This window comes from Eucyclogobius newberryi, unplaced genomic scaffold (genome assembly GCF_026437365.1).
Source record: "Eucyclogobius newberryi isolate DKJ021-1_F unplaced genomic scaffold, fEucNew1.0.hap1 SCAF_19, whole genome shotgun sequence".
Taxonomy (NCBI): Eukaryota; Metazoa; Chordata; class Actinopteri; order Gobiiformes; family Gobiidae; genus Eucyclogobius; species Eucyclogobius newberryi.
Window position 1 is genome coordinate 24,796,192 of NW_027315823.1, and position 23,710 is coordinate 24,819,901.

The window sequence follows — 23,710 nt, forward strand, 5'->3', positions numbered from 1 at the left end:
TTATGCAGTATTGCTTTGGCAGTATTGTCTGTAAAGACACTATAACATTTGTAGCAGTGGTAGTTCTACAGTATTGTAAGACAATGTAGTGGTAGTAATGAGTCACTCTTTTGTTCAAACAAGTAATAATTGTGATGTGCTCTTAATTGTGTAGTTTTTATCGGCCCCAGTTCAGGTCTATAAAAATCACCAGGCATTTAATTTAAATTAAAACTATTAGCCACAAATATACAATGCAAAATAAGCACTTCAATACTTATCAGCATTGTAAGAACAAAACATTTTATTGAAAGAACTAAATTAAAAACAAGTGTAAACGCGTATTCAATGCAAGAGATTGAACTCTTTGTCTCATCTGATGGAACAAAATAGTTAAAGTGCAGCATCATAGCTTATTCTATACATTTGGCAGCACTGAGCCAAGAAACCATCTATATTGTTAAGACATTGTACAGAGGAAGACTATGATTGCCTGCAAATATGATTCATATTTTATTACCTTCATATTTCACAACAATAATATATCCCTTCCCCTCTACAACTTGCAATCCACCTAACAAAATGTTGTATCATTATCAACCTATTTAAGCCGTCATTAAAATGTCTTTAAATGTATATGACAGGCTCTCATGTTTTTATATTTATTGTTTAGATTGGTAGGATAGTCCCTGTGGTAAATAGGTATCACAGTTTAACTCAGTCAAGTGACAGTTTGTAAATAAAAAAAGACAAATTTAAGTTGAAAATGACTGGAAGTAGTAGTAGTAGTCGTTGTGTTGCTTTTAATGGCAGTTGGCAGCTAACTGAAGAAGTCCATTTACTACCACCTACTGTAGTTATACGTCTTCAAAGTATGTGTTTTAAGCTATACCATTTCAGTTGGCCAACTGCCATTAAAAGTAACAGGGGAGGGAGGGAGAGGGAGAGGGAGAGGGAGAGGGAGAGGGAGAGGGAGGGAGAGGGAGAGGGAGAGGGAGAGGGAGAGGGAGAGGGAGAGGGAGAGGGAGAGGGAGAGGAGAGAGAGAGAGAGAGAGAGAGAGAGAGAGAGAGAGAGAGAGAGAGAGAGAGAGAGAGAGAGAGAATGATAGCTGAGTTCTAAAACAGGATCTCTTTGTGATGTCATCAATAAGCAAAACTAGTAGGTGACGGTAATGTAACGCTTGGATACAAACCACCATAAAACGAAGAAGAAGAAGAAGAAGAAGAAGAAGAAGAAGAAGAAGAAGAAGAAGAAGAAGAAGAAGAAGAAGAAGAAGAAGAAGAAGAAGAAGAAGAAGAAGACTTCCATCCATCCATTTTCTATATATCACATATTATGTGTCAAATCATAACTAGTGTGACATTTATATAGATTTTTGCCCTTGTTTATAATACCAGGTAACAGTTCTGCTGCCCATGTCTAACCAGGAAGTAAAATTATATGCCACCAAAAGTGTCGGAAAATATAAAATTTTGCAGGAAAATATTAAATATAATCCTGTTCACTACATTTTAGTGGAATGTGTAGTACAAACATAACACGTCATATGCACTTCACAATGTATCTGACATAGGTTGTGGTGATTTCATAAAAGTTGGTATAAATACCACACACTTCACGTTATTTAAAAGTACGTTAAAAATATTTTTACAGTATAAACTTCCCATTCAAAAATGTCTCTTATACCAAAAGTACAACAAACAAGTGAAAACTGTATAAAATAGAAATTGTCCTGGTAATGCAGAGTGTCAGACTTGAAGCTCCATCTCCACTGTGCGATTGTCCTTGACGTCCACAGGGGGCGCTTTCATGTCTGGGTTCAGGGGACATTGCTCGGGACCGCTCGTGCCCTGGCTCTTCACTTCAGGTCGACAAAGTTGCCTCAGATTCTGGGGAATAGTGTTAAATTAATTAACCATCAATAAGGCAAAAATAATGAACAGTGTGATGTGCAAGTCTTTGTATATTTTTTATGAAAGGTAGGAAGAGTAGCCAAAAATTGTAATCAAGTAAGAGATTATCCTTATTTTTTCATTCCTGTCTCTGAAACTGAAGAGAACATAAAAGTGAAATGTATACTAAATGAAAGAGCAACATCTCAGCATTCTTTGGTCTTTCCAGTCCATCTTTCTGTCTTACACAGACCGACTTATGAGTTCAAACACAGGATGCAGGCAGTGTGCCTCATAGCGGAGTAAGTTGTCACACCATATGAGACAGGTGTCACATTGCTCTTTATCAACAATTGAAAAAACTATAAAAATCAATAGTTACCGGTATATACTGTAGATTTTTTGCCTCCAGCTATACTTCTCTGGGCTGTAGCTGCAGGGACTTTTATAGAACAATAATACAATCTTTATCTAAATTCCTTGGAGAGTTAGTACAAAATATTGCATCTACATTTTACTTGTGACAATAAAAAATGCCTTTTCTGGAGATATCTTAAGTAAACAAAGATCAAAGTAGTTCATATTCAGGACAGACATACAAACCCTAAAAAACACACAACCCCAAAAACGACAAAATGATATCTCATGTAAGAATCAAATGGCGTGAAGACCTGTTACATTTAAGTGTTATTAATCAGTCTGTCCTCACCTTTTGAACACTAATATAAAACCTGTCATGTTGGAATGTGTGTTATATCACTTCCCTTTCTTTTCACCGCTGAGTTGCACGTATGTGAACAATTTCCACACAAAATATCATGCTCAAAAAATGTTATACCTGCAAAACGCTCCCTTTCATCTGAGTGAGTCTATAGATGATCCACAGTGGCACCAGGAGGACACAGAAGAGGCCCAGCGACCAGCCCAGAGAATAGGCCCAGGTCGGGTACACATAGGTTTTGTTGAACTTCAGAGGCTTGTATCGCACAATGGAGAAAAGGAAGGTTCCCTGCAAATAAAAACACAATTTAATCTGGTGAAAACCATTTACTTTATGTGTGTTTGTGACAAATTAAGCTTTTGCTGACCCAAGCCACAGCACTATTTGTTTTATTTGCAGTGATATCTTATTTTGGCTCGGGCAAATCTTTAGTCTCTTAGTTGTGGGCAGTCATTCGGGCTGCAAGATTATTCGATTTAATATCTGCAATATTGAACATTATACTTCGATAAAACAGAACATTAACATGTATAATAACATACAAAACAAACAATTGGAGTAACATAACGCCAGCAAATCTTCATCAGTGGTCCAGGGCGATAACCGATCATGTCTTCAATGTTATCGTAAAGGCGTTCACCCCCTGAAAGAAAAACAAACAGACAAAAAAGAGCTTGTAACTGTTGCACCGAGTATGAAAAAACAAACAAACCTTTTTTGTTTTCAAGCCATTTGAAACATTTCAACTCCTGCATTTTTTTTTTTTAATGAGTTTGGTTTGAGTGCACCTGTCTCCTTCAAGGCTGTTTGCAATCAGTTCACAGGGTTAAACTGTTAAGGGTTTAAGGGCTCCTGTGTCTTTACATTGTGCCCTTGTTCCCAGACAGACTCCTATTTTGATCCAGATTGACACTAACTACTCTTGAAGTGAAGTGCTTGAACCCTTTAGGCCCCATTTTTAGAGGCAAATTAAACACTTTGAGTGGACTAATACATTTAAGTTATTAAGTATTTTATGTGAGCCAACATGTCAATTCAAATTAGGTTTGAATAGTTGGCGTGTCTAACACTTGCTTACATATTAGGTATGTTACAAAAGGCATTTAAGCAGACAGATAGCCATCTCAAGCCAAGTATGAGATTTAAGTGACTTTACACACAACATGCAGATCTTGGTGCCAAATTTCAGTGTGAGAATCCTTGGGGGAAAAAAAGTAGAAATTACCCACCAACAAACTATTAAAAAATGTAATTAAAACGTTCTCATGCGTCTCCTAGGTCAGGAAAAACATAAAACAATGTTGTCAAATTCATTAAATCAAAGCAGTTTCTATAATCTTAAAGAAACATTTTTAAAAATTGCTGGTATTAAAGTGATCCACAATGCCATAAAATTGGCAGAGAATAATAATTTCATAGTATTTTTTTTCTATCGCTTTGAAACTAAAATGTGGCATACATCCCAAAACTTTCCACTCACAGATCAAAGATTCTGTTTATATAGGCAGAATTCACAAACATAGGAACTTGCTCTGGTGATATGGTGCAACATAAAACAATGAACGAGAAGAATAAATAAATCTACTATATGTGGCAGTAGGCCCTCATAACCCCTGACAGCCTATGGCCTGTGACCTGGGCCTTTAAAAGGAGGCTTCCTCACCTGCGCTGGCCCTTCTCGCCTCTGACGTCACCCGCCACCTGGGAGCAATGCAAGCGGCACGAGAACCGGAGCATTCGCTCTGATCGCCCCAAAAACACCCCAAAGTTTAGGCTTAAAGCCAGCGATCACACCAGCGTGTTAACTAGGTTGGTTTGCGCATCGTGCGCTCACCAAACCCTGCTCAAACCTTGTATGACTCGTGCCGCACGCTCCCCAGGTTTAACGCCCCGGTAAGCTGTCTCTTCCATAGATTTATATTATTATATTATATTTATATTGCTCTAATTTAGCACCGTTTGTAGTGCGTGACGTTATGTGCAGGCTTTGTGCGCCGGGATTCCTCCCAGCCGTGGCGCGCATAGTGCACAGATTCGAGCACCGGTATGTATCTCTTTTCCTCTCTCCCTCGCTTGTTGCGCACGGTTCTGGACATCCATCTGAGAGTTAATTTCCCAAAATATTGTACATTATAGGATTGGTAACCCCGCGGGTCTCTCCTCCGACCCAGAACGTCTCTCCTCCGACCCAGAACGTCTCTCCTCCGACCCAGAACGTCTCTCCTCCGACCCCAAACCCAGAACTTCCCTCCAAGTGCCCTTGGTGGGTTTGGGCACGTTCGCACCGGCCCCTTTCTACATTGACAGACTGTAACATATCAACGTTTGGAGTTTTCGAGTGTCGGCTCTGGCCCCCAGCTGGACTGTGGGACTGTACCGGGTCCCAGGCCTGCTGCTAAGGACCAGCGCCACCTCCTGGTAGGGTAATTGGGCTAAGTGCCTTAAGGGACAATCTGGGCTGCTGTTTTATTTTACTTTAGTTATTTCGGTGAATTGTTTAAATGTGTCTACTGTTTTAGAGGTGTGAATGTGTGAATGAGAGTAGTAGTAGTTTTATTATTAAAAATACCAATGTTTCATTTATCCTGTCTTTAGATTTAATAAATTTTGAACTGCTTTCCTATATCTGAGTCTCCTGGTCCACTAAAAGAATTTGCGCTTGCCTTACTTGTGTATGTGTCCCTGGCACCAATCCAGGGTGGCGTTGTTGGAAACTAATACAGTCAATAATTATTCATTTAACCCATAAATTGGAATTCATGTGGAAGACATCCACCTAAACATCATAGCCCTATCGTAGCCACAACATATAGGATAAAAATACAATTAGGCTTACTATGTGCACCAAATTTACAGATGAATTTACAGATTTACAGGCATCACCTTATATTCATTTTCAAGCCTTAACTCTTAAAACTAAAAAACTCGCCAAAACACAATTATGAACTATTAAAAACACAGATCGCAGTTGTAACACTTTTGTATGTTCTACAAAAGTGTTGCTAGTGTGACACCTATAAACTGCACACTCTGCTCCAGGACCAGTGACCAAAGACAAAGAACATAGAACAAACCACACATGTGACCACACGACAGAACACACATGTGACCACATGAAAGAACACACATGTGACCACACGACAGAACACACACGTGACAACACAACAGAACACACATGTGACAACACGACAGAACACACATGTGACAACACGACAGAACACACATGTGACAACACGACAGAACACACATGTGACCACATGACAGAACACACATGTGACCACATGACAGAACACACATGTGACCACATGACAGAACACACATGTGACCACATGACAGAACACACATGTGACCACATGACAGAACACACATGTGACCACATGACAGAACACACATGTGACCACATGACAGAACACACTTGTGACCACACGACAGAACACACATGTGACCACATGACAGAACACACATGTGACCACATGACAGAACACACATGTGACCACACGACAGAACACACATGTGACCACATGACAGAACACACATGTGACCACATGACAGAACACACTTGTGACCACACGACAGAACACACATGTGACCACACGACAGAACACATTTGTGACCACACGACAGAAAACATTTGTGACCACACGACAGAACACACTTGTGACCACACAACAGAACACACATGTGACAACACGACAGGACACACATGTGACAACACGACAGGACACACATGTGACAACACGACAGGACACACATGTGACCACACGACAGAACACACATGTGACCACACGACAGAACACACATGTGACCACACGGCAGAACACACTTGTGACCACACGACAGAACACACTTGAGAAAACACGAGAGTCACAACATGAAAACATTTTATCTGGAGTTAATATGTTAAGGGAGGTTTGTGAGCAGGACCACACCTCTATTACCCAGAAGCCTTCTTACACCAGCTGCAGTCACAGCTTGACTCTGTTCTCTTGTTATGTTCATATCTTTGTAGTTGCGTGGTCCTTGCTAATGAAAGTCAGACTGTAGAAGTAGAGAGCACACTTCTGTAGTGAAAACATGTCTGAGCCAGGTTGAGATCCAGAAACTTCATTGTCTGAAACAGTTCTGATATCTGATGCTAAAAAGTAAATAGATTTTAGTTACATAAATTATTTGTGTAATATATTATACATATTTGCAGCGTAAACCTCACTCTTTAAATCCTATATCTGATTATTCTGTTTATATTTTAATCACAAAGTTTCCTTTTCACAAGAGTCTAAACCATTCTGAACTGTTTTGCCAGTGTGCTATGGTTTTGCCAGATTTATGAAAAGTTTCTGAAAATATTCCAAAGCAATTTAAAACAAACTAGAAACGGTTGCCAGGCAGACAGTGTGATTGTTTCAGAAATTCTTCACATCATATTTTTTCCCACTGCTACTCTATGTGCTATAAACTGGACAAAAGTTTGCTTGTGTCAACCCAAAATTTGACAAGATAACAGATTGAAAATATGGTTACAGGAGTCACGCAATCTCTACATTCTTCAGGTCGGAAGTTTGCTCAAACTTGAACATTTGAAAGAACTTGTTTTGACATGCTTTCAAAATATTCTTAAAAGTTTCATTATTTATGTTTCAGCAATTGAGGGTAATATACATAGAATTTTCATACAATTAGGAGTTTTTTTTTTTTTGTTATTAAATGTCGATTATTTTGACATTTAAATGAGCTGAATAAGCAGCTCAACCAGTTTTTTTTAACATATATTTTTTATTTCAATATTAAAAAATAAAAGTGTAGAATAAAAAACACATGTAAATAAGATGAGATATTCCTTTATTGTCCCACATGGGGAAATTTCATTGGTGCAACGCAGGTAGATACAGAGGTAGATACAGAAGAACAGATCACTTATAGGAAGTCTGAAAAACACTTTCAGTAGAAGATCTCCTATAAATAAATAAAAACTCCCATAGACAAATAAATAAATAAATACCATTGTATGTGATCACGACAGTAATTGCACATGAATATGTGTCACGACAGCACATAGATTGCACATGAATTTCACAGTAATTGCACATGAATTCCAACAGCAATTGCACATATGACAGAATTGCACATCAGTATTAGGTTAGGTCAGTATTGCGAGTGTTCAGTACTAACAATTTTTGTGATAAAGTCTGACAGCAGCAGGAAGGAAAGACCTACGGAACCTTTCCTTCACACAGCGAGGGTGGATCAATCTCTCACTGAAGCTGCTCTCCAGAGCGGAGAGAGTGTCCTGCAGGGGGTGACACTCATGGTCCAGCATAGATGTGAATCTAGCCAGGACCCTCCTGTCCCCCACCTCTTGCACCGAGTCCAGAGCACAGCCCAGGACGGAGCTGGACTTCTTGATGACTCTGTCCAGCCTCTTCCTCTCCCTCTCTGTGATGCTGCTGCTCCAGCAGGCCACACCATACAGGAGGGCTGATGCCACCACAGAGTCGTAGAAGGTCTTCAGGAGTGGCCCTGTCACTCCAAAAGACCTGAGTCTCCTCAGGAGGTAGAGCCGACTCTGGCTCTTCCTGTACAGTGCGTCTGTGTTATGAGTCCAGTCCAGTTTGTGGTTCAGATGAACACCCAGGTACTTGTATGAGTCCACTCTCTCAATGTCCCGTCCCTGGATGTTCACTGGTGAGGGGGCAGTGGGGTGGCGTCTGCGGAAATCCACCACCATCTCCTTGGTCTTCCCCGCGTTGATGAGGAGGTGGTTCCGCTGAAGTCTGCAGTGTAGAGGGTGAAGAGAAAGGGCGCGAGGACAGTGCCCTGGGGCGCCCCCACACTGCAGGTCCGAGTGTCAGACACACAGTTCCGGGCTCTCACAAACTGGGGTCGGTCTGTGAGGTAGTCCAGGATCCACTCTGCCAGGTCATACTCCACACCAGCCGTCTCCAGCTTGTCCCTCAGGAGCAGCGGCTGGATGGTGTTGAAGGCGCTGGAGAGATCGAAGAACAGGATCCTCACAGAGCTGCCAGGCTTTTCCAGGTGAGAGAGAGAGCGGTGCAGCAGGGAGATGACGGCGTCCTCCACTCCGATGCCAGACCGATATGCAAACTGCAGCGGGTCCATGGCTGAGCTCACGGTGGAGTGGAGGTGGTCCAGGACCAGCCGCTCCAGTGTCTTCATCAGGTGGGAAGTGAGAGCCACTGGCCTGAAGCTGTTGAGGTCTTTGGGGCGCGGTGTCTTAGGCACAGGTACCAGACAGGAGGTCTTCCAGACCTGTGGTACCACCCTCAGCTTCAGGCTCATGTTGAAGACATGCTCCATAACTCCACACAGTTCATCTGCGCAGGACTTAAGGAGCCTGGGGCTGATGCCATCAGGTCCTGCTGCCTTCCTCACTTTAATCCTCTTCAGCTCACTCCTAACCTGTGCTGCTGTGACAGTCAGTGGTTGGCAGGGGGACCGTGTGCTGGGGGGATGGGTGAGTCCAGGCGAAGTGGGGAGCTGATGGTCCGGGGCAGATAAGCGAAGAGGAACAGATGCAGGACATTGTCCAGCTGTGGAAGAGGGAGCATGCAGCTGTGCAGGGGGAGGGGCGGGTGACCGATCAAACCTCAAGAAGTGAGCATTTAAATCATTCACCCACTGTAGATCCCCCTCTGTCTGGGCAGGGGGGATTTTGAAGCCCGAGATGGTTTTCAGGCTCCTCCACACTCACCAAATTCATTGTCCATCTGGGAATTCAGTTCATTGTTCAGTGATAACTCTTAAAGATGATAAATAGTGATTTGTTTCATTCTTAAAACAAGTCACAGAAAGTTTATAATGTTTCTATTTACATTTGTGAAGAATGGTATTTACGCACTAGCATGATTATACTCAAAGTGAGAGACATTGTTTTAGAAGGACCATCCATATAGATTAGTATTTGAACCTCAAATTGCATCCAACTAAAAATGTCCTGCCAAAACATTTGTATTATCGGGCAATTGAAAAAGAGATGTTCCGTAGTTTCAGGATCTTGTATGCAAAATGCTAATGACTCGACAAACAAAATTTTATCCTCTTCCATCAGAATACAACACGTTACCATCAGAAAGAAAATCCACATTCCGAACTGCAAATCTAACCGTCACAAACAGGCTTTTATCCCAATATCAATTAAACTTTTGAACTCTAAATTACCTTAATAAGCATAATGGACTTTAACATCTCTCAAGCATAATGCACTTTACCATTCCTATTCTTACCATATTATCACATTTCCTATCGCAGACAGTTATCTAATTAATCATTAACTCTGGTAATTGGATCAGTACTTTTAAGTATATCAGAGTATTTTTAATCATATTTTTAGGAGGTAAATTTATGGCTTCACACATTCAAAAAAAAAAAAATTATATGCAGTGAACATTATTTATACGCAGTTAATACTACATTTTCCTTCATGCTGCTGTGGATTTTTGCTCTCTTAGTATACTGCTAATTTTTAAACGCTTTTTTCAAAGGAAAGTATCTGAGAGATTCGGAGAGCGACTCTAAAGCATGCATCAAATCATCATAAACCCAGTACCTTGCTCCTGTTAGCTACTGCTGCGGCCTCAAAACGGAAGAGCAAAACTCTGAGCACAACTAATTGGAATCATGTTTTTTCATCTTGATAAGGTAGATACTGACAATGATGTTAATACCCCCAACACAGTGAAATATGTGAACAAGGATGACTTTGTCAACATCAGTGCTGTTCAAAATATGATTAAGGAGGCATTGAACCATCAAAAGGCCTATTACATTGAGATGCTGGCTAAGCAATCGGACAATTTCACCAATCAAGATGTTTATGGATTGCACTAATGAGCGCCTTGATAGTGTAAAGTTTACACTGTAAACGGACATGTTCAAGAACTTAAAGACAGTATTCACTTTACCCAACAGGAAGTGGATGAGATGAAATCTAGGATCTCCAAACTCTCATCTGATCATAACACCTTAAAGCAGGGGTGGGCAAACTGCGGCCCGCGGGCCGGATCCGTATGTCTTTATAATCCAGCCCGCCAAACATGCCAAGTAACACTGCCAAGACAGGATATTCAACACTTGCAGCTCTTTCTGATGAGTGGCTGAACCAAATAGACAAAAACAGCTGGTTGGTGTAGTCTACATTGATTTCCAGTTTATTATTCCTGCTTACGATGTGCTTGACCACAGACTGTTGCTTAGTAAACTGACAGTATATGGCTTTAGTAACTCTGTATGTTTAATGAAGACTTGTCTTGTGGATCAACAGCATTGTGTTCTTTTTTAATGGCTCCCTTTCAAACTTGCAAAAGCTATCATGTAAACAATATGTAACTTCCACAAGGAAGTTGTCTTGGCCCTCTTCTGTAAAGTATATTTGTTTAGAAAAGTGCTCAGATGATCACTTATGATGAAATTGGTTACATTCTCTGTATCAGCAAAATCAACTGATCAATTAAATAACATTCTTCAAGAGTTATTAGATGTGAAAAGAAGTTGAAAATCCTTGTTTTAAAAACTAAATACATGGTATTGAGGTCAAGAAGTACTTTGAAGTCTGTTCATATTCCAAGATCTATATGCATGAAGCTACCATTGAGGTGAATGAAGCCAATCGCATCCAAAAAAGATATTTCAAAACAACTAATCCAGAACAGAACAGAGCAGCTCGCCTTGCACTGGGATGTCCATGTAGGACCAGCATGAAAAACATGCACAAGAGGTTTACTGTTGAGGACAGATTCATTTAGACATATTTGTTTTCTAAAAATGTGAACAGTATACATTACAAAAGCCAGTGACTCTGTTTGCACAGCTTCTGCCCTCTAGTGATCAGCATGGTTTTAACACAAGACATGCTTCACAGAGCCATTTTACCCTTCCTCTACCTAGGACTAATGCGGTAAAAATAACTGTTATGTACAGAGCAATAGTGCTGTGGAACAAGCTCCCTGTAGCCTTTACAATGCAGGTCATTAAACTGTGTATTAAGACAATGTTGAAAAAACATATTCAATATGAGAAAAGGTAACGCCTGGTTGTGCAATACCATGTTTCAATTCAATTTATTTTTGCAACACCCAAACAGTTGCCTCTGAGGGCGACAATTGATGTACTGATATAACTGTATGCAGTGTACTGGAACATGACTGTTTTGTAAAATCCTTTAGTAGAGCTGTTATAATGTATAGATTTTTATTGTAAACTAATGTCCACTTGGACCCCAGGAAAACTAGTGTAAAGACTAATGGGGGATCCAGTAGATAAATGAAAATAAATATTTTCTAATGTGTGTTTTGTTTGGCAAATAATTGCATAATTCATCCATTAAATGTGTTATAAACACAATGTTTTTATCAAACCATTATTGTATACACATTCCTATTTATTGTGATGGTCCTATTATTCCACAAGGTAGATCTCTGTGGGTGTACAACTAAAATTTTCAAACGTGACCTTTTAACTTACTTTTAACTCTTAGTTTGATCATTTGACTGGTGTCATGAGAATAATGCTGAGTTCACTATACTGCTTTGACTCCAATGAAGGGCCTTTTAGGTTTTGTTTCAATGTATCTAATAGACTTGTTGCTTTTCACTTCTCAATGAACATATCATTGACTGAAGATTCAGTTTTGTCTGAGATAGCAATAAGCTCTATAAAATATATTTTTTTTAATAACTGTCAAAAGCCCTTCGAGTGAGTGGTGTTGTGGAGCCTTGACTTGCTGTGTAATTCCTTACCCCTTAATATGTGCAATAGATAGACTTTTGGATATATTTTGCATTTACTTATAGACTCAATCTGCAGATCGAGTCTGGGAACTCAGAACCGCAGATTGAGAATTACTCTTTAGTGAGAGTCAAAACATTTGTTTTTCTAAAAACACAGTCCAGATGACTACAACTGAATCTTTTTCTACAATGGAACACTCCTGGCCGAATGAGGGATTATCAATTCATGCAAAGTTTCCTTTGTGGATCACTAAAATATTTCTTAAGTCTGAGTCTAAAAGTACAGACACTGAAATACGTATCAATATCTATTCATAACAACTAAACAAATAAATGCCCCCAATCTACTATAGGATATTGGTGTAGTATGTTGTGGCTACATGTTACAGAACATTACAATCTGTGATGCTTACCGTAAATCCATCCAATTGCAATTGACTGGCAAACTGATAAAAGAAGGAGGTTGTTCCCACTACAGACATAATGGTCAAAAAGTTGAAGAAAATACAACCCTCCCTGAAAACAGACACAAAGAATAGCAATTTATGTAAATATTTACATCCTATTTGAAGGAAGCCAAATTATATACTGTAGTTTTATATGTAATTGCCTGTGTGACCAGGAGGAGTCCAAGGAAGAAGAAGACGGTGCAGAGGCACAGCAGCAGTAACTCTCGTCTGTACGCTCTCCGAAAAACAGTGGGGAACATGTCTGTCACTGAAGTCATCAGACACTCCAGACTGACAAACTGACAGGGACTGATGAGCACAACCGCAAAACAGCACCATCTCCACACTCACAATGCTACTATCTTACCTGTGTGTCGGCTCCGAGCAGAATCACCATGATGAAGAAGCAGATGGACCACAGCTGAGGCAGAGGCATCATGGCCACCGCCCGTGGGTAAGCGATGAAAGCCAAACCAGGGCCTGCAAAAGTTTGTTTACTATAACTGAGTAGATGCAAGAAATGTATATACATATGGAGACTAACTGGTTTAAATGTACATAGAAAGTAGTGTGTGGAGACAAAGCAAATAATCAAAAAGTTTCAAAGACATCTGATGAAAAGTCTTTAAATACTTTAATATAAACATTTACAGGCACAGTATTGCAATTTTTTTCAACTTCTATCAGAAATTTTCTAATTGAATATTTAATGGGAATAATCACCCCTAATAATTAAAATATAATTTTTTTTGTTAATATTGCACACACAATGTGCGTTTTATTTAAAGGGAAAACCTTTTGGTGGAGAGTACGCCACCTTCTTGTCCCTGTGGAGATTTTATTGCTGTGCCTAAAGAATGTTAAGTTAACTTCAGAGGGCTCACACTTCTCAGCCTCACTGGTAAGGTCTATTTCCAGGATACTGGAGAGGAGAATCTGAGCGATAGTCGAACCTCGGATTCAGGAGGAGCAGAGTGGTTTTCGTCTTGGTTGTGGAACACTGGACCAGCTCTATACTCTCTATCGGGTCTCGAGGGTTCGTGGGAGTTTGCCCAAACAATCCACAAGTGCTTTGTGGATCTGGAAAGGCTTTTGACGGTGTCCCTCGGGGTGTCCTTTGGGGGGTGCTCTGGGAGTATGGGGTCCGGGGCCCTTTGCTCAGGGCTGTCCGGTCCCTGTATGACCGGAGCAGGAGCTGTGTTTGCTTTGCTTTGGGTCGGAGGGTGTCCGGTTTGGGGACCACAGGATTCCATCTCTGCTGTTTGCAGATAATGTTGTCCTGATGGCTCCATCAAACTTGGACCTGCAACATGCACTGGGACGGTTTGCAGCCGAGTGTGAAGCGGCTGGGATGAGAATCAGCACCTCCAAATCCGCGGCCATGGTTCTCAACCAGAATAAAGTTGGGTTGCCCTCTCCAGGTGGGTGGGGTGTCCTTACCCCAAGTGGAGGAGTTCAAGTATCTCAGAGTCTTGTTCACGAGTGAGGGGAGGATGGAACGTGAGATTGACAGGCCAATCAGTGCAGCGTCTGCAGTGATCGGACTGTTGTGGTGAAGAAGGAGCTGATTTGACAGACAAAGCTCTCGATCGACCTACGTTCCTACCCTCACCTATGGTCATGAGCTTTGGGTAATGAACGAAAGGACAAGATCGCGGATACAAGCGGCCGAAATGAGTTTCCTCCGTCGGGTGGCTGGGCGCTCCCTTAGAGATAGGGTCACACAGGAGGAGCTCGGAGTGGAGCCGTTGCTCCTCCACATCTAGAGGAGAGAGCTATGGTGGCTCGGGCATCTGTTCCAGATGCCTCCTGGGCGCCTCCCTGGGGAAGAGGCACGGGAAAGACCCAGGACACGCTAGAGGGACTATGTCGCTCGGCTGGCCAGGAAACGCCTAGGGATCCACCCGGGGGAACTAAAGGAAGTGTCTGGGGGAGAGAAGTCTGTCCTTGCTTAGACTTCTGCCAGCAAGATTCGGCCCCGGATAAACAGAAGACCATGGATGGATGTTAAGGTAGGGTACATTTTATTGTCCCTGTAGGGAAATTTGTCCTCTGCATTTGACCCATTCTTCAATAACCCTGGGGCAGTGGTGGCTGTGGAACATTCCAGGCAAAGTTAACATCTCCATGCAATCTGGAGGTGTTCCCGCAACAAGAAAAGTCACACAATGCACACAACTTTAACTTTACTCAACTTTGCATCATGTAATAAAAAATATGGAATATTCACGAGTAAGAGAGCCTCAATCAGCTGTTTAGAAAATAATAATAATCATAATAATAATTAGCCTAAATTTCAAACAAACATTTATATCACCGATGGCTGATTAAAAAGAAGAAGAAGAAGAAAAAATTAGTTTGGTGAAATGTTATGGGCCGGTTTTGCAGCTCTAACGAAAGGCAATAATATTAAGCAGTGATGTTTTACCTGATGCAGCCACTTGCGATATGGGCTGGCCTTGTTCATAAGACATAAAACCCAAAACTGAAAAGATAGCAAATCCTGCTACGAAACTTGACCCTGCATTAATCAAACATAGAACGAATGTGTCCCTGGCAAAAATAAAACTGTTATTATTTTGTTTTCAAAAGATTGTAACATCAATAACACACTTACTTGTAGGCATTATTGTTATATTGGTTGTAGCTGCCCAGGGATGTCAGTGTTCCCTGACAAATCCCAAAGGAAAAGAGAACTTGTGCACCTGCATCCATCCACACCTAAAACAGTATTTATATTAGTAAGACATATTTTTATATTTCTTTTATTTTGTTATTTTCATATGTTTTGATGAATATTAGAAAATGCATTTAAAAAAAAGACTCAATTAATATTGAATGTATTTTCATCTTAGTTTCTTTGACTTACTTGAGGGTCTGCCAGTCGTTTGGGATCAGGATACAAGTAGAACGCTATGCCATTCATAGCTCCAGGTAAAGTGAGTCCACGAACCAAGAGAACCAACAGCATCACATATGGGAAAGTGGCAGTGAAGTAAACCACCTGCCATTACAGGAAGGGATATGGCGTTCATTAGAGTTCCTCATTTCTTTTATCATATAATTTTATATTTATATAATAAACTATTTGTATAATTAAAAATACATATAATTTAAATGAAATTAATGAAGTAAAATACAGTCTAAATAGATGAAAAACTATAAAGCTGCCAATGCTGCTACATACAATAGGTGATAATGGGAATGTACAGATGTTCAGTATATGGACAACAATAGTTGTTAAAAAGTATTTTTCTATAGCGTATTATAATGTGAGCTTAGATAACAACGCATACAAGACGTGAGGAGAGTGTTTCAGTTCCAGAGCTCACTTAAATGCTGAACTATCCCACATGAGATCAACTTAACATTAACAATGCGGTGGCTGGTTATAGCTTGAATGCTAATTTACACAGGTATTTTCTAGTTTATGTTTAAAAAATAAATACTAATAGACTTTGTTTAGTGTATTGGCATTACTATTTCAAAAGTAGGGTGGACCGAATTTTTACAAAAGAAAAAAACAAGTCATGTTTTCTGCTTTTTGGATAACTTGCGTGCAGGTTTCCTATACTATAGCTTGATTAAGTGCGAGTAAAATCATGGCATTTAGTCTTGCCATAAACCTCAGGTCTATAAAACTATTTAACTTGAGCACCTAATGTTAAGGACTATTTTACAAAACAAGCTTTATTGCAATTTAAATATTGCACAGCTGTGCAGACTTCTATGGAGCCTTTTGACCAAAATAGGAAAGGAAAAATCCTGTTCCTATTTAAGGTGCACTATACAACTTTTCTGGTGGGGGTCAGTCACCTGCTTGTCACTATGTAGATGTTATTGTCTGGGATGTTCTGCTATGGCATTAAAGGTATCTCTCTTGAATTTATTCAATTACAGGCTTAGAGTTATCATGAAAAATCTGCAATCTTACTGTGAGCAGGGTCACCTTTCCACAGATCTGAGATATTATATGCCATAATGTTAAGAACCTCCATCAGAAAAGTTACATAGTGCACCTTTAAACTCAGAACCGTTTGCTTAAGCTTCAGTCAATTGCAGGTGAATGTTAAACATATAGAACAATATAAATCAATTTCATTCATCACAATCTGTCTTCCCCTGTTCTTCTGCTGTTTCCCCCTTCTCTAATTCTTCTTTATTCTAATAACTAAGAAAACACAAATGTCTGATACTAATCCTAGCGGCCTGATTTAGTTATTTTACCGACAGCAAAACATAAATGAAACAATCTGAAATGTCTGTGCGTCGCCACAATCGATTACCAATTAGACTTAATCTGCTGTATTTAACAGTAACAAGTTGAAACGTTTGCTCTGTTTGGCTCTGTTTAGCTCTGTTTGGCGGAGGTCTCTGCTTCCTCCTCACAGACAAAAAATGCAATGTTCTTTCTGCTCTGGCGCCCACCAGCAGGGAGCACAGAGGAAAGAGACTTATGGGGTAATAGATCAGAGAGAAAGAGAAACAGAGCAGCAGAGTGAAGGTCAAATGTCATAGTGCAGGTGCTGTGACATAATCACTCATTTTCAAAAGTGGGTGGGACAATGAATGGGGCTGAGTTCCATGGTTGAGTATGGATGAATAGACCAACTGTCTTACATGCAGTGTCAAATCCATGAAATACTTAATACAATAAACAATCTCATCGTACACACTTTTACTCTCTAAAATAGTAGTTTTACCTTTCCTGTGGATCTGACTCCTTTCCACACACAGAAGTAACAAATGATCCAGGCCAGTAAAAGACACAGGGCGAGCTCCCATCGCAGGCTCCCAATGTGCTCAATGCCATCAGATATACCCAGCACTCGCCGCCTGAAACAGCAACAATAAAAAGATAGAACTTGATTGATTTTTTTTAATGGTACATGCATTTACATATATCATTTCCACAGGTTTGCACAATGGGAGGGGGGGAATATGCCCTATACCAGTGTTCCCCACCATTCAGAACCCAAAGCTTCACTGTGAGTTTTCTAAAAATACCTCTACATTTCCCGAAATAGTGGTCACTGGGAAAAAAAATTGGGAAGCTACTGCACTTAAAACTGAATAAAGATTTAACAGTTTGTTTGTTTTTTCAATCAGTTTGGCACACATATTTTCATAAATCTGGAAAACCTTTTGCACACTATCAAAGTCACAAAACAGTTCAGAATGTTAGCAGGAAATAACCTTGGGAATAACACTCTTGTAAAAAGGACACAAAATATAAACACTATCATCAGATTTAGAAACGTATCTGACCAAGACACGGCCCAGAGAAAGTGTCATCACTTTTAGATGCTGTGAGGGAGTTAAAGGCATATAAGAGCAGTATAGAGAGTGAGGTTTAGGCTGCAAGCATACTTACACTATTACACAAATGTACAAACAAACCACAACAAAAAAAAGCTTATTTTCAATATTTTACTTTTAAGTCTCAGATATCAGTCTTACTGGATCAAAACCTGGTTCAGACATGTTTTCACGTTGTCTTCACGTTGGGCTTACGAGTCTGACTATAAAATGTCTTCATATTGTGTGTTCTGTTGTGTCCCTGTGTCTTTGGTCAATAGGCCTAGATAGAGAGTGATACAATTGCAACTGTGTCTACTGTAAATAGTGTCGAGAGTTAATGGATGGATATAAGGTTGTGCCAAAATGAGCTCAAGATTTGCTCCCCAAGTGGCAAGATGAGGATGTTGTGCCATTTTAAACATACTGTAATAAAGCTTTTTCTGATAGTGTCTTATATTGACTAAATAAATGAAAGCATTACAAAATGGCAAAACTTGTAAATACATAAACTGAGCTACTCATTGATGTTTGATTTGAAAAAATAGTGTTAACAATTAACACTATTTTTTCAAACCAAACATCAATGAGTAGCTCACATCAATTATGTGTAGATTTCAGTCAATTATGCAATACTTACTGACTAATTTGCAAGATTAAAATTTCAATTCAATTTATTTTTGTAACGCCTGGAATCACAGCAGCGGTTCGATTCACTCATACTGCATTTGCCAGTCTCATGTGAATTTGAAGCAATTCAAATAGTGACACATACATTATTTTCTTGATAATGTGAAAACCATAGTAATAGTTACAACCTAGGAGTGGTGATGACATTTTGAAAGATGCTGGCACTTCTGGTAGGATTGAAATTGTACACTGTAAATCTTGTGATATACATATGAGACTATTTAGCTGTTAACAATGATCAACAAAAAAAAAGCTGGAGACTGTCTGTATTGGACTGGGTTCAATATCAATGATATGGAAAGTATTAAGTATATAAAGTAAACCAAGTGGCAATAGCATATTGGTTTTATAGGATACTCACTCCCAAAACTCAGTCGCTGGTGTTGTTGCATTTGGTGAAGCTGTCCAGTTTGAAGACAAATTAGTCTTGTCAAACTCTACACAGTTTTCTGTTGAAATCAATATTGAATATTAATACATGAAAATAAAAAGGTGTGTTTAAAGCAGTACATTTTATTATAGGTCAAGACATAAATGTTAGTCATATTTTTAACTGTGAATCCCCTAATATGCATTTGAATAGCAGGTCGTAATTTGTGCCAAGTCTGTGTCATTTAAATGGAATTTACCTGTATTTAAATCGTTCTACTTCAGACAAAGGCATATTTTTTTAGACTTACTGTAGGTGTGTTCATCTGAAACAACATTATCTCCTGTTTAAGCATAATATGTAACTTTGGTACTTACCAGTGTTCCAAATGTTTCTGCAATTGGCCCAGGGAACCTCAGAGCTGAAGGAGTGGAAGAGGTAGAAGAATGCCCAAGCCTGGATCACAATGTATGATATTGCAGCGTAGGCTATCACCACTTGAGTCGCATAGCCAATACCTGCAACACAATGTTGTGACTTTGATGACAAGAAATAACATGCAATAATCATTGAGACAGTATTTATTTGACAGTTCCGAAGCTTACATTTTGTGTACACAGAGAAAAATAACCATTACTTTCTTTGGACTGTCAGACAAACAGGAGTGAAGCAAGAACTGACAGCAAAAATGTGTAAGTTGGCTTGACCGTGTGGTTGACCTCTTCTCATCAATTTTTCTCATTTTTTCTTGGACATTTTGAATGGTAAAAGCAGAAATTGAAGTACCAACTAACAACACTAGAGGTGTTATTTACAGAAGTTCTTTCACAGTGAGACTTGTTCTCCCTTGAAAGGGCCCATTGAGTTGGTCATGAGTTCTGATCCTTGGGGTCATTCACTTGGCCTGGTGGTTTGTGTTGTTATGACAGGTATTAATTATGAGAGCGAGATCTCTTTGAATCTGTGTGGTACCTTCAGATGCTACGTTTGACATGTCTGATGTGAATTTATTGACCTTGAACTATTTTTCCAATTTTCCAGATAAAGTATCTATTTAAGGTGATAAACAAAACTGTGGCTGGACATTTTTATAAGGTTCACATGACCCTATATGTGTCAAAGAGGAACAATTAAACCTTGAGTTAATGTGTGTTTTGGTTTGTTTTTGTGTGTTTAATGCGTTGAAAGCTGCACTATATATGTCACTTCTCTGAAGTGGTATCTGTTGTTGTTGTTGTTGTTGTTGTTGTTGCTTTCGATGTTGGCTCGCAGCCAACTGCAAAGGTGCATTTACCACCATCTACTTTATTCTTTATAATTTATTCCCTTGACCCCATTCTCCACTTCTGTTATGAAGAGAAGCAGGTGACACCTCCAGGCCACGTTACGGGTCAGGGGAGACCTATTAGAGACGCCACGCAAACTCCAGATTTTATAAAGCACTCCGTGCGCTGTCCACCACGCAATTTGTGCTTTATAGATTCCACCAGCAGCTCGAAACCCACGTCCATGTCAAGCCCTCTCCACACCTCCAAAACGCCATAAAAATGCCATGAAAAGTGATTCATGTTTAACTGGTAGGACAGAGAGGGAAGGGCAATCACGTAATTTTATGACAAATACGAAATAAAAGTGATTGTAACAACTGTCCCACTCAAATTAACTTTTAAAACAACAGAATTGTGTTTTAGTTGCCTACACGTAATACTATTCATGCAGTATTTTGCAGATATTGTTTTGATTGTGCTTCAAACTCTTACTCTCTAGCGATATGGATGGATCAGCAGCAAAAGGACACACACTTTTACTGCAGAAACAAGTGCAGGTACACACGCTTGGGTCTGGCACAGGCATTATTATTTAATTACTTTAAACAGGGGGACCCACTATTGCGACTGAGCACCGGAAATGTGCACATCTTCATATGATTCATGTGTTGTCCAGAATAATGAGTGTAATAAACAGCCCCTGAATTAAATTAGTTTAGTCTAAAAGATGTGTTTGTTGATGATTTTCGGAATCAAGCAGTTCTTCAAACTCTTTTCACTTCTGCTCCCTTAGTGAAAGTTTTATGAATACCACAAATGGCACCAAGGTCAGCCTATGGTTTGGTAAGCAAGCTTTAAATATTTAACTGCACATCAGATCAAAAATACTAATGATAATACGCCTTTATAACAAAACTATTTTCAAGCCTCAAAATTGGAGCTTCCCGAAAACGGATAATTTGTGTTACAATGTTATATATCTGTAGATTAATTGAAAAACTATTGTGAGGTAAACTTGTCTGTGTGCACATTTGTCCAGTAAAAGCTAAAATTCAGGTGTTTCATAATTTTTCATATTTTTATTTTTTTAGGTAAATACTAATTTATCTATTAGAGTTTCATTATGTTCAATTTCACTAGCCTTGCCTCCATTTCAGAACTTTGAATTATTTTGTTTTCAAACTGTTAAAGGTTCTATAGCCTACCTTCAAACAGAGGGCAGAAGTGTCTCCAGCAGGTGATGCACCCCTGTGATGTGTACTGTCCCATAGCCGTCTCCAGGAGAAACTGGGGGATCCCACAAAACAGCAGGAATAGGACATAGGGCACCAAAAACGCACCTCAAAGAACATACATAAAGTATAATGTAAATATGACATTATAAAATTTATTGAATTAAATATAGTGGTTGCTGCATCTGGAGCACCAGTATCAGACCAAATTTGAACTTGGTTAAAAACAGAACTGCTATATATCTATATCCACACACACACACACACACACACACACTAAATGACTGAACTGGTTTAAACAAAAAGCATTGTACAGCAGTGTACATAACAGTCTCCAGAAACCCACATGGACTTTAATAATGATATCTAGGTGTAAGAGATAAGATGAACTGGTTGAACCACCAGACACCATGAGTCAAAACACTGTACAGATGACACACAAGACTTCAATAACACTCAGCAGGCATATGCCACATTTCAGCAAAAACAAAAATAACCTAGGACAATGGAATAAAGATTTCATTTTTATTTAAAACAAAACAAAAGGAAAAAAATGCAACAGCTAATGTTTAATTCCAGTCCAAAGCTTGTGAACAGCCCAACTAATACAACTTTATCCCTCATACATTTTAAAAACATATCGGTGCACATTCTTTTTCAAATTTCCCTGATCTCAATAGTAATTTGGTTAATTCAATATCCTTTGTGACCTTTCCTGAACAAATCTGGATTAACCAAAGCACTCCTTTTGCCTGGAAGCAACACATGCAGCTCTTAGGGTGCAAACTGTTTCTTGTCTTTGGGAATACTCAACATATATGTTTAGACAATTGCTTTTTACATGCTGCTCTAGTTGGCCTTACCTCCTCCATTCTTGTAGCACAAATAGGGAAACCTCCATAAGTTTCCAAGCCCCACTAACGTTCCTGCCACGGCCAAGAGATATTCAATCTTGTTCTCCCACTGCCCACGGTCCAGCAGCTCTTGGGTTTTCTTCACCAGACCCTTATCCTGACTGGCTCTCCCGAGGCTGCTTCCTCTCCTGGACATTGTCATCAAATGTGAGAGAATGTTGTGAAAGGCAAGGCTAGTTGCAGAGCACAAACTTGGAAACAATTATAAGTGCTTTACCAAACAAGAAAACTCATGGTTTTGCTTTTATTCCCGGGCAACAATACCTTTTACCTGACTAGTACAATTACATTTACAAGACTGGTCACTCTTCATGCACTTGAACTTTTTAAATAGTAAATAAAAGTACATTTTGAACAAAGATGATCTCAATAAGAAGAAAAAAAAAACGTCTAAGGGAATTGAAACATTGATGATAAAAGGCTGAGTCTAAATCAAAGATAGAAAAAAAACACATGCAAAACTTACCCATCCATCCTGACGCTCCCTCCCTCAAGAGTTGCCAACAGCAACAGCAAACTGCTTAGTATTCCCTTCAGCAGACTTCAACACAAACCGTTTTCCTTCTGTTTACAACCTCATAACTATCGGCCACATATGCTCGTCGTGTTGCCTCTTCTCCGACTGGTGTGGCTTTCATGGTGAACCGGGGAGATTTCCACCGGCCACCACTTCCCATGCTGTACTTTTCCACTCACACAGGAGCGGCTCCAGTCATTCAGATTAGCGCATGTTGCTAACAACTAAACCAAATCAGCTGAGCGTCTCTGCTCTGTCTGCTACTGTAAACAACAGCCAACTGGGAATTGCTCTCCTCAGCCCATGAATCATGTGAAATGACTGGAATGGCTGTGTATTGGTCACAATGTTTTTCCCTCACATTGCTAGACTTGTGTAATGACTTTACTGCCTTCCTTATTTCTATTTATACATGTATTTAAATATAATCATGTTTAATCTCTGTGGAAAATCAAAGTCACAGTGTTTATGGCAATATTAAAGTTATTATTTAACAATGGGTGCCGCTGTTTCATGTGTCATGAATCCTAAATGTCCTTGGAGTGAAATGTCCTAAATGTCCTTGGGGGTAAATGTCCTTGGGGCGAAAAGAGCTGGACTTTGAGTCTGTTTGGTCGAGCCTTTTCCAAATGACCC

The 23,710-nt window shown here is 39.6% G+C and overlaps 1 protein-coding gene across 2 annotated transcripts; it reads right to left on the minus strand.

Annotated features, from left to right (window-relative positions):
- Positions 1 to 1,527: 1,527 nt before the first annotated feature.
- Positions 1,528 to 23,263, minus strand: LOC140365824 (sodium- and chloride-dependent GABA transporter 2-like). Of its 2 annotated transcripts, XM_072452392.1 has the most exons (15): positions 23,024 to 23,263; positions 22,507 to 22,685; positions 21,617 to 21,751; positions 19,521 to 19,661; positions 19,135 to 19,222; positions 17,489 to 17,621; positions 15,655 to 15,789; positions 15,403 to 15,506; positions 15,214 to 15,338; positions 13,153 to 13,265; positions 12,947 to 13,084; positions 12,750 to 12,852; positions 3,136 to 3,236; positions 2,711 to 2,881; positions 1,529 to 1,869 (listed from the first exon to the last, which is right to left on the minus strand). In XM_072452392.1, exons 1-15 carry the CDS (start codon positions 23,029 to 23,031, stop codon positions 1,729 to 1,731), a joined length of 1,815 nt encoding a protein of 604 aa, XP_072308493.1. In that variant the 5' UTR covers positions 23,032 to 23,263; the 3' UTR covers positions 1,529 to 1,728. The 2 variants fall into 2 exon arrangements, with proteins under 2 accessions (XP_072308494.1, XP_072308493.1); XM_072452393.1 differs by lacking the exon at positions 23,024 to 23,263 and having other exon boundaries at positions 1,528 to 1,869; positions 21,617 to 21,698; positions 22,507 to 22,648.
- Positions 23,264 to 23,710: the final 447 nt, after the last annotated feature.

Excerpts from the sequence above, each read along its gene's own strand:
- LOC140365824 (XM_072452392.1), bottom strand. Across the intron at positions 21,752-22,506 it reads GTGCTACAAGAATGGAGGAG|GTGCGTTTTTGGTGCCCTAT; the intron begins GTAAGGCCAACT and ends ATGTTCTTTGAG. Across the intron at positions 19,662-21,616 it reads CTTCTGCCCTCTGTTTGAAG|GTATTGGCTATGCGACTCAA; the intron begins GTAGGCTATAGA and ends ATTGTGTTGCAG.